Source organism: Leuciscus leuciscus (assembly GCF_965113295.1).
Source record: "Leuciscus leuciscus genome assembly, chromosome: 2".
In the NCBI taxonomy this organism is placed as follows: Eukaryota; Metazoa; Chordata; class Actinopteri; order Cypriniformes; family Leuciscidae; genus Leuciscus; species Leuciscus leuciscus.
In genome coordinates this window covers 47,128,336-47,140,387 of record NC_138726.1, presented here as the reverse complement: position 1 = coordinate 47,140,387, position 12,052 = coordinate 47,128,336, and the positions used below count along the sequence as shown (strand labels likewise).

The 12,052-nt window shown below is 37.9% G+C and overlaps 1 protein-coding gene across 4 annotated transcripts in view; it reads right to left on the bottom strand.

Moving 5' to 3' along the window:
- Positions 1-7,908: 7,908 nt before the first annotated feature.
- arnt2 (aryl-hydrocarbon receptor nuclear translocator 2) overlaps positions 7,909-12,052 on the bottom strand; it is an 84,676-nt gene continuing 80,532 nt past the window's right edge. For all 4 annotated transcript variants that reach the window (XM_082154386.1, XM_082154385.1, XM_082154388.1 and 1 more), the window contains 2 exons: positions 11,534-11,679; positions 7,909-9,348 (listed from right to left, as the gene is read on the bottom strand). In XM_082154386.1, the coding sequence (XP_082010512.1) occupies positions 9,250-9,348; positions 11,534-11,679 (245 nt within the window). In that variant the 3' untranslated portion in view covers positions 7,909-9,249. The remainder of the gene's footprint in view (positions 9,349-11,533; positions 11,680-12,052) is intronic.

Here is a 12,052-nt window from a genome sequence, read left to right as displayed (position 1 = left end):
AGGCAGGCCCAAGCTCTGTGTCTGTGGTGGACTCAGGCTTTAGGTTCTTGGTGGGCTTTGGAACTGGCATCTAGCCAACTGTAAATGCACTCAGCATTTGGCAATCAGCCAAAGCGCATAGTCCATGTATTGTGCCAGCATGCACGTGGTAGCTCCTGCTAGCAGTGGTGGGAAAAGATAGTCATCCAGACCACTCCAGAAACAGGTTTTCAAGGTGCTGTCGCTCCAGGACACTAGGTGGCTAAGCTCAAGCAACTCCTCCACGTAGTCTTCCAGGGGAATGCCATCTTGTGCAAGGGAGAGGGGTGATGGATAAACTGCTACCAGATTCATATTTTTGGTCCGTTCTTCTTTCAGGGAAAGCAATAATGGGTTTAAAGCAAGGATGAGTTTGAGCAGGATCTAGCTGCAGCAGTAAAACTTCTAATAAAGAATAAAATTGGGGCAGTCGTGGCCTAACGGTTAGAGACTGGTAACCAGAATGTTGCGGGTTCGAGTCTTAATACCGGCAGGAAATTAATTTTTTACCTTTGAGCAAGGCACCTAACCCCCAATCGCTTCCCAGGCGCCGCAGTGAATGACTGCCCACTGCTCCGGGTGTGTGTGTGTTCACTTCTCACTGCTCCTAATGTGTGTGCAACTAACTTGGATGGGTTAAATGCAGAGGACAAATTCAGAGTATGGGTTACCATACTTGGCCTTCACATGTCACAAAAAAAAAAAAAACTAACTCAAATTAACAAACACCCAGAACAGAGATAAAGACACAGGAAGAGAACAACCAACTTAAATAGATGTAAAAATGGACAAGAAACTGAACTAAAGAGGGATATACACAAACTAAATGAGTAAATTAACAAGGGGCAGTTGGACACAATTGGTTGTTATGGCAACTAACAGGCTCACACTAGGAAACTAGGTAAACTAAAGAAATAAACACAGGAACTGGGAATGCATTAAACTAAATAAAAACAGAACATAACCCTGATATTTATATATATAGCTATATATTTTTTTTTTTTAAACTTGATTTCATTGTCATAACATAATCTCACAATGCAAATGATCCCAAAAGAAGGTCTCATTCTCTTTATGCAAATGTGGAGATTCACCAAAATGTATGCTATCTTTGTATGACGCATTGTCTGCAGCTGGCTTAACATGTTAAATTAATCTTGAGATGTCACGGCTGTGGTTTTGAGATAAACAAAATGTCTGCACCGAGAGAAACAAATTTTACACAATGTAAAATCAAACAAACTCGGAATGAAAATCTTCCCCGCTACTTTCAAATGTCGTTTATGAATCACTGATGTTGTTTAGCATTAGTGACGTAAAACCTTGTCTAAATTCAACCTCCGAGCTCTTTCTGAGCTTTACACAACATGAGGGTGAGATGATAATGACAATTATTCCGGTAAACTGTAATTGTTTGCCTAAGTCTTCACGTCATTATACATGGCATAATATAATGTGGAAAATGTCCTTTTAAATAGATGCCAATGACCCACCAATGCAAAGGAGAATAACATTTAGAGGAAATAAACACAGTGATGTCACAGGACTGTTTTTCCTGTTACTTTCCCACGATGCATCACCCCCCTGCCTCATCACTTCTGCCTGGTCATTTCCACAGTGTCCCAGTAGGATCTGAAGTTCTGGCTCCGAACTCTATAACAATATCGTGATCACTCATCAGAACACATTGGGAATGTTCTCAGTTCTCACTATATGCTCTCCCTCATACGCTAATACAATGAGACAGAGGCACAATTATCCAGATGGTGCAATAAAAAAAGGTTTTACTCAAATGGACGGCAACTGACTGGAAGCTTATGTTAGCAATGTCCGGAATGCTCCGGCTTTTGTTTTCTGTAATGTTATGGTTGGTTTTAACCAAATTAAGTTAGCTGGAGAGCTGGCCAATCATATGCCCTGGACTGATGTGATGTGTCTGGAAATATGACCTTTAGCATCTGATAGAGTCATGGTAGAACTATTGGACGGCTTTGGAAAGTTGTCTGGACACAATAACAATATTTACATAAGAAGTGAGCAGTCCCTCAACCAGGACTTGGTTGCTAGCTTTGAAAGCATTGTGGTTTGTGGGAATTGAAAGCTGAAATGTTTGCATGTTTGTGATATGGTGTGCTAATGTTATGGGATGAAGGGTTTACAGACACTTTCAGTCACTGGGATGATGGGAAAAGTAAACATTTTAGCAACTGTGTAATTTTTAAAGTCAGGCAATGAGTAGGCTGTTGTTTCTAAAAATGACTTTAGACCTGTATTCAATCTTTTAGATGTTACGGACACACAAATTTGATAATCTTCATGTGAGGGTACCCAGACTCCAGCTTGAAAACCCCTGCTTTATAGTAACATAATTTAACTGTAATGGAAAAACAAGAAAAAAAAGAGTCATATACAAGTAAATACAAGTCATATAAGCATCCAAATGCAACCATTTTTTTTCCATCGTATACCTTGCACACCTATGTAGTAACATGATGCATGCTTACATATGTTTTATATCTTACTAACGTCCCTAAATTTATTTACATCTTACGAACTGGTAGGTGGAGAAGACTGAATATTTACTAAACATTTGCTGAAAAAAGCTCTTCTGAGATGTAAGCAACAATATGTCAGCTTTTTTGTATATATCATAAGGGCAAAAATACTACAACTGGACACTGCATGCATTCGGACTTCAGTGTTCATTGTAAACCGTACTTTCAGAATCTGAACTCGAATTTGATTAATTTGATTTGAATAAAGGGGTGCATGTTGGTGGGTGCAAAATTGAAGAATATGTAGAATAGATATATTCTTATCCTTTTGGCCTTCTTGTCATCAGACAAACCATTAGTTCATCCTTAGTTTATACAGAAACTTAAAACAAGTTTTTTGTACGATCACATAAACCAACAAACGTATAGTAAGCAGAAAAAACAACCAATCAAAATAATAGAAAAGACAACAAATTACAAACATGTCAAAACGCCAATTTTCTTGTCTCAAGTTCCTAGAAAGAGGAATGGATTTATTGTTTGTTCCACCATCACGCCATATTCAAAGTGAAGAAAAATGTTCAGGGGCCAGCTGCCCTCACTTTGAATGATTTGAAGGAGGAGGAGGTTGTCAAAATATCTTCACCAACGTGTCCATCACAGCTTTGCCTCAGGTCCTCCGGGTAATTGATGTCTTCTTAAGAGTTTTAGCTTTAAACAATGTGGATGAACCTCAAGAAAGTTTCGCCCAAGGGAGATTCTCATAGCTAATGATCACTGACACCACGGTTTCACTTTGGAAGGTGAAGTATGTCAACTTATATTCAAGAGGAACCAGAAACCATCTCACATTACACACATGGAGGTTACACCAACGTAACTTAATTAAGGTACTTGGGAGATTCTGGGAATCTTATCGGAACCAAGATTGAGCTTGTTCTCCTCTAATGAAGTTTGGAGTTTCGAACTTCCCAAAGCTAGAGTTAATGCACTGGATAACAAATTACAGAATTAAATGTTGGATTTTTCAGTGCTTTCATGATGGGGAAAAAAGTGTTGCTTTAGAATTTGTCCAAAAGAAGGTATATTATAATACAGCATAATAATAATATAGTAAATATAATGCTTCATATGTAGGCACCTGACTATCTTTAGAACAGAGCCAGTATCTTTTGTAACAGAAAAAACAAAAACAAAGAATGTTCCTGTACTTAACTGAACATATACTCAAACTGAGGGCAAGTATTGCGCAGCAGGATGGGTTGTTATTTTAGGGGCCTCTGAAATTTCTGAGAAATCAGAAAGAAAAGAAACATCACTGAACATATGTCATGTATCAGGACAGGCACAGCTGTTTAAAGGGCAATACAAAAATGCCTTTACTGAGAGACATGTGCAGCATTTCTTAAAGAAGTCTAAAAATGGGGGGAAAGCCTTAGAATGGTGACCTATCACTAGGCCCAGACTGACCTTTCCCCCATTTTTCATGCTGTTTTGGAAAGAAAATCTGCAGAATTATGTGGCATAGATTTAAGCATGCACTGGAACAAAATGTTCATATTTCGGTGAACTATCCCTTTAAAACGGTGTAATCCAAATGGGTGGAAATTTTATATACATTTCAAATGTAGACATCTTAAATTTAGGGCTTTTTTTGAGTGGGTAAAATATATTAAACAGAGCTGAAAGTACAGTAGTTAGCCACACCCAGAATATTAAATAAATGAACACACAAAGGATGGACATAAACCTAAACAGCTTGAAATGGACAGATCTTTCTCCTTGTCTGCAGTCTTTGACATCACAGTTTAGGACAGTCGCTAGTGAATGGTTTGGGACTGTGTGTGTTCTTGCCGTGCCATTAGTCAGCGTTTTCATGACATCAGTTTTCCACAGTGTTCAGACAGCAGGAACATCCTGCATCCAGCAGAGCAAACCGACAAACATAAATGGGAAAACTTATGGCCCGGACACTCAGAGTTGCAGAACCTGATTTCACCAAGTACAACATGTTCCTGGATCAACATCTTTGTTGATCCTGGAACAACATTCCAATCAACCAATCAGATTTGAGGGACAAGTTTACGGTTTATATCAAGTTTAGGCTTACAACCAGGTATAGGTGCTTCTACATCAGTGTTATTCACCTACCATTTCCCTCTGAGTTTAGGGATAACTTATGGGTATAGGGTTAGCTTTAGAGGGATATACATTTTCGGACCGGAATGTTGTTCCAGGATCAACAAAATATGTTGACCAAAGCCAAGGTGTCGATAAAGTCAATGGAATGATATCTAACCCATTAATCTGACAAAGCAATCCATATCATCATCTTTTCCACTGTTTGGCCGTCAAACTAAATAATTCAAAAGCACACCTGAAAACAGCAGGGCTGAAGCCATGTTTTTATTTGTCACTCTTAAAATGGTTTAATGGTTTTATTGCAAAACTCACTTTAAATGAGCAAAACCTAACAGGGCCTAACCTGATCCTGTCAGATATGACAATGCATTGCACGCAACATTAAATGGCTGGTCGCGTTCCAAAACAAAAACAGGCTTTGATTGCATAGCCGCAGGCCTGTAAGGCGCATGGGGAATTACACTTTTACTATACAATCCTTCAGAACTGGAAAAAACTTTTGGTAGTTGAAATCTACATTATTCTAAATAAATATATTCAATGAACTTTAGATTAATTCTAAAAAGCTCTTGTCAAATTAACAGAGTTAAATGTGAATTGTTCCATTTATTTATTTATACCATTTATTAAATGGGCAATATTGTGCTTTTTCTCAAATATGTGCTTGTCTTAAATTATTGACAAAAACTAAAGACAGTAACACTTTACAATAAGGTCTCACCTGTTAACTTTAGTTAGTATATTAACTAACATGAGCAAAAACTGAGCAATATATTTTTTAAATCGAATAATCTTTGTCAGTGCAGTTGTTTAACTGTTTATGTTAGTTCATAGTGCAACTAATGTTAACAGATACTTATTGTGTTAAACTAACCAATTATTTCAAATAGAGTAACAAACTCATTCTGAAGTTACTAAACATGACAATAAATCAACGACAGTCTAATTAAAACTAGCAAACGGCCAAACAATGCAATGCTATTTATGAGGGTGCATGCTGGGAAGAGGCTAAATAAAGAAATAATATAGCCTGTATAGAGTATAGAAAAGCTGAAAACCACTTGACTTCCAGAAGAGTTGTTAGAACTTCAGAATATTAATAAAACTACAATAAGGTTCCATTAGTGCATAACATTAATTAATGCATTAAATCAAGCACAACATGTTGAAATAAACATTAAGATTCTAATGCCTTAGAAGTATTTTTCTATATGAACTAATTTTAACAGAAGGAATCATATTATAAAGTTACCACATTATTTAAAGTCGCCATGAAACAGAATTTGCAAGTCTTTTCTTCCTTATTGTAATGTATATCCAAGTGAAGTGGCTGCTTGAAACAGAACAAATGTAAGGTGAGACTTGATTTTTTCCATTGGGAATTGATTGGATGGTTGTGGTTTGCTATTGGTTGATCTCATGTGAGTGACAGATTGTCCCGCCCTCACGCCAGTAAACAAATCATCAGAGAATAGATGCCGCTGCAAGAGGTAGAGGACGTTATTTTGATTAAAGATTGAGGCACACAAGTTAAAAACATAATGATGTGCATGGATAAATCATTTATAATAAATACTGCAATAGTCCATTAATTTTTTTTTTTTTTTTCATGGTGACTTTAAAAGATATACTTTCCTTTTTTTTTTGGGGCGAATGCAATTCGATAAAACTTGTCATGCTGTTACAAAACAGTAAAAACATGCAGGTATGACAGTGAACGCAGCCAGATTTCAGGCGGTTGACCTCTGCAGAACATCTCAAGTTTCCCTACTAAACAGATCTGAGGTGTCATCCGAGCATTCAGACAGTCTAATCAAAGAGCATCAAGATCCGCTGGAATGCTGAACATCTGAAAAGTATACTTCTGCATTAAACTGAGACGCACGCAATGAACGTGATTTAATGGAGCTGCTGTTTACGCTTCTAGCCAGTCAAGTCTTGTCATGCTTCACCCAGAAGGAACTTAACATTAACATTTTTGACAGTGTACAGAAATGCAATTATATGACAAGCTGATACGGTCTCTCGCCACTCTCACATGCGCGTAGAAGAAAACCACCTGCTAAAAAACAACAACGATTTGCTATCTTCAAGTCATGTCATATACAAGATGAGCGCAAATTAACATTACCACATTGGTTAAAACAAACCACATTAATTCCACATAACTTAATTTTTTCAATTACGCATGAAGTTTATTTACTTAATAATTTTAAGGCAACAAGTTTCCTCACTTTTTTTTAAGTTAAGTCAACTGATCACTTTTTACAGTGTAATAGTACATACATAATATTAAAATAACACTGCTAAGTTGTAATTGTGAATTGTTACTGTATGATTTATTTGGCTTCTCATTGACCATTGTTGGGTTACGAGGCAACAGGTTGCACAACAAAAATACATGTCCCATCATTCTCTCTGGCAGAATGATATGATACGATAGACAAAAATGTAAAATACAAACCAAAAGCACATCCTTCGCACTTCATTCTGTTGAATTGGTGCTTCCTGTGTCTGTAAGGAAGAGAAAAAGCAGGAAAGAAAAAGGAAATTGCTCCAAGTTAAATCAAATCATTTAAATACACTTGAAGAAAGGAACTTCCCAGGAGGACTTGAAAGCAACAATAGCACCTATTACTGGATGCAAAAAACAAAACAAAAAACCATAAGATAGAGTTTAGGAAATACTACGGCCCATTTACAGACGAGGGCAGAGCAGGTCCTCATGAGCGACCGCAGCATTAAAGGCCTTCACTTTTCTTCTGTGGAGTTTGAATGTCCAAATGAATTCAGAAAGCGTATTTAGCATCTGCTGGTGTTTATGAGTAATCCCTGTGGTCAAATCCCCTTCCTGTTCCCTGACCAACAACCTAAATAAGCAGGATAAGGAAGCATAAATGAACAGGCAGTAAGTCTCAATTTGTCCATTGATGTTTCTTGGAGCAGCAATAAATTTGTATGCATGCAGACCATTTAATATACGGCACAAAACGCAATTTACCATAACTCTACGATTAATGAAAGTAGTTTCACTGTACATTATAGCTGAAATTAGCTTTTCGTATACCTACATAAAGTCAACATGAAACCAACAGACACAAAACCAATGCAGATTAGCATTAATGGAGAGAAATCATAATTTTCAGGATTGAATTTACACAATTTATGATCTGTTAAAACAAACTGGCAAAATGAACATTTAATATGTTAAAAATGTGTGTATTGAGCAACCCAATGAATACAGCTCAGTCTATTTGATTGAAATGCACATACTCGATGAGAATTTATTGTCACAAGCACAATTTCTTGTCATAAAGTTACACAAAAATAATGGAACACATTTGCACAATTTATACAATCTAAACTCATTGTACAATGGACAGGCTAACTAAGTACTGGAGTTAAATATTATGTACTTACATTGCACACAATGATATTAAACCTACACAAGTATATATAGCTGTATGTCAAATGAAACATGGTCCGACATAAAAATCACATTATTTACATTAAACATCCATTTGATTTTGCAAAAAGGTTTAGATTTCATGTCGACGTCTTTCCATCAGTCCATAGTCGTGGCGTGATCGAGTTTCATCATGAAAACGAGAAGTCCACGTTATTAGTCCAAAAGTTAATAGCAAGAATTGCAGCTGCCACAAAGATTACACTGAACATTGTTTATTTTTATGCTGCATTTGCTCATATGAGGCTGGTGTCGATTACTTCACAAAGTGACACTGTTGCAAGTGTTTTTGTAAGAACAACAAAAGTAAAAGTAAAAAAAATAAAATAAAAAAAAAGGCTGCAAAAGCAATTTTCGATTTAAATCAAATACTGATTTTTTTTCTTTACATCTGCCTACATTTATTATTAGTTTAACTAGGTTATAGACATCACTACATAGACTACATTTTACACGGTAAGCGTAAAAATATCTCAGCGTTTTTTGTCAGCAAGATGCTGTTTGGCAATGAAAAATGAGGTGCAACACTTGAAGAGAAAAAGATTCTTCGCATCATGAAAGATTCTGAAAATACTATTGTACGTTAAAAACGTCAAAAAAAGAGAAAAACTTTTCATTATATTTTTTGTTGGATTCCTGTGTGTGAGAAAACAGTCCTGACATGATGTCGCTGCATTAATCATCTAACTTTAGCATACAGTCATTCTGACACAAAATCCTGCGTCATATTCACATTTCACTCAAACCAGGCATTAAATTCACCTGCTTTCTATGTAAATTAGACTTATTAGTTATTGCGCTTTATTAACTAAAGTAAATTATAATCTTACACTGTTATCGCTCTCAAAAATTGGACTGTAAATGCAAATGTATTTATTAAAAGGGTTGTTTACGTATATTTTCTATTGATAATGGCACCAGTTAATCATCACATGATGATAAAATGATGGGGAACATCAAGAATGGGGTATATCTTGTGTTTTTAACTGTTTGTGTATGAATGATCAAGTCAAGAGAGTGTGTAAGTGAATTCAGAAATGTGTTTCAGCAGCGTCATGTTCGTCACATGTGAGATAAAGGTACTGCAGTCTGAACCAAAACAAAACGAACAAACATAAGAGTCTCCATTTACTCAGAAAACGGTGGGAACATGCCGAGGTCGGCAAAGTCTTCAATGTTGTAATTGGTTGATCCTTGAGTGGGATCGCCTGGCATCGGCAGCATATCCTGTGGGACAGAAATACAGCGCTCTGTTGAATCAGACAAGCTACGTTCAGTTACTGCTTTGCCAGTGAGTCAGTGTAACTGTAAAGGCTGATTCACATCAGACGTCATTCTGTTTTTTTATTTTTTTTTATTATTCACAATACCCATTGTTTCAAAACATCTTGAATTGGATTACTATATCAAGATACAGTACGTATCATTATCAGTGTTATTTTACATCAAGATGTTTTGAAACAATGGGTTTTGTGAATAATAATTAAAAATAAACAGGGGATGAATGAATCAATGAAAGACTTAAAGGAGCATTTCACCCATGGGAACATTGATCTTTATCGAAAGTGGGTCATATATGTAGTCGAAATGTAAAATACATTTTTTATTTGGTGCCTTCTTGACTGAGGAAAGACAGAAAGTTACTTCAGGACGTGTTTGTATGAAAGACAACAACTCCCACAATGCACCACATTGCACAGCTCCGCAAGCCACTCCCACTAATCCAGAACAGCGCATATCTACCTATAAGAGAAATCACTCTTCCGTCTACAAGGCTAGCTACCACCAGAGCTTGAAATTCATTTCACACAAAATGTCTAGTTAGCGAACTCATTAGTGAATTACTCCTCGTTTGTATTTCTTTCGAAATGGTGAATTATTGCATGGTAAAGAGATGTTCAGTCAGAACATATGCGGTGCGTCACTAGGATGGTTCACAACACAAACGTCCGTGTCCTCGTCTGATTCAGAGATTTCGTCCAGGAGAAATTGGCATCGTTGAAATTCTTTGCTGCAGACGGACTCTATCTCTGTGTCCGTAGTCGCACAGTGAGAGCACCGGCGCCACCAGTCCGGGCTCCTCGTCCGCGACAGACAGGTCTTCTGCCTCGGCTGCTCTTCACTATAATACGGCTCATGAAGGTAGCCTCAAACACTTGATTCAAGCATCAGACTTCCGAAATCCTCTTCTTCTATATCATATTGAGTACCCTCCGCTATTGTCGTAACTTCACATCTGACTCCACAGCGCCTGTTAGCTTAACTTCCAAACAAGATGGAGGATATTGCTTTTAGTTTCAGAAAGTGAAGTCCCACCCACTGATCTGTAATAAGTCTGTAACGTGAGTGGGTCCCGCCCCCTGGGAAAGATGAGGAACGAGTGTTTGTAGTCTCGACCCCTCTACAAAGATATAGAATAGAATAGAATGAGGCATTTATATAGCGCTTTCCTATGTACTACTGTACACCCAAAGCGCTTTACAATCATATCAGGGGATCTCTCCTCAACCACCACCAGTGTGCAGCATCCACTTGGATGATGCGACGGCAGCCACAGTACAACGGCGCCAGTGCGCTCACCACACACCAGCTATAGGTGGAGAGAGGAGAGAGAGAGTGATAGAGCCAGTTCAATGGAAGGGGATTATTAGGAGGCCATGATTGGTAAGGGCCAACGGGTGGAATGTGGCCAGGACACCGGGGGTTACACCCCTACTCTTTACGAGAAATGCCATGGGATTTTTAATGACCACAGAGAGTCAGGACCTCGGTTTTACGTCTCATCCGAAGGACGGTGCTCTTTGACAGTATAGTGTCCCCATCACTACACTGGGGTGTTAGGACCCACACAGACCACAGGATGAGCACCCCCTACTGGCCTCACTAACACCTCTTCCAGCAGCAACCTGGTTTTCTCAGGAGGTCTCCCATCCAGGTACTAACCAGGCTCAGCCCTGCTTAGCTTCAGTGGGAAACCAGTCTTGGGTTACAGGGTGATATGGCTGCTGGCATATGGGACTTCCTGCTTAGAATGACGCAAAATGACGATTTTTGCGTCATTGTAAGCAGGAACTGAAACACTGAAATCCTTATTTCTCCCGGCTCAGGGGAAAATGAGGGAGTAATGCACGACCATTCAAAAATATGACTGGGTTTCTAACGATACAAGGCTTGATGCAAATGGGTGAAGTGTCCCTTTAATTCAATAATTAATACATATGAATGACAGTAAATAATGTTAGTTAATAACAAACAGAAATTTCATTTGAACTATTCCTTTAAATCTTTACTTCCATTTTCTTTCGTTTGGTTAGCATATTGTTTACTATCACAGGCCTTCAAATGTTCTGTTGCCCACCAATGCAACTCTACATGTGCTGAAAATAGGTGTATTTTGATGTGAAGCGCTCACCTGGAAGACCTCCGTCTGGCTGGACTGAGGATGAGGATGTGGGTCTCCACCCTGCTGGCTGTGGTGTTGACTCTGCCACTGGGACCAGACCTCAGACGGACGACCCTGGAACTGTCCTCCGCTCTGGCTGCTTTCACCTGACACATCTGGAGAAACCAATACAGATGAACAGATAATACTTCTATAATCATTTTTTCATGGTGTTCATTATTGGAATTCCAAAAAGAGCTGTGGAATGTTATTATTAACGAAAACTATTTAAAAAAAAATATTTGTTGATTGAAACAAAGCTGAAATAAAATAAAATAAATATTAGTTGAAAAACTTTTAAAAAATGCTGGGTTGTTTCTGTAAACAAATTGTTGGGTTGATTGTGCTGGGTCAAAATGCTGGGTTGTTTGGGGTACAGTATAAACACATTATTGGGTTGCTCATGTTGGGTCAAATGAGTTGTAAGGGGGTTATTCACAAATAAACAGCTGGTTGGGTTATTTTGACCCAGCAACTGGTTTATTCTTT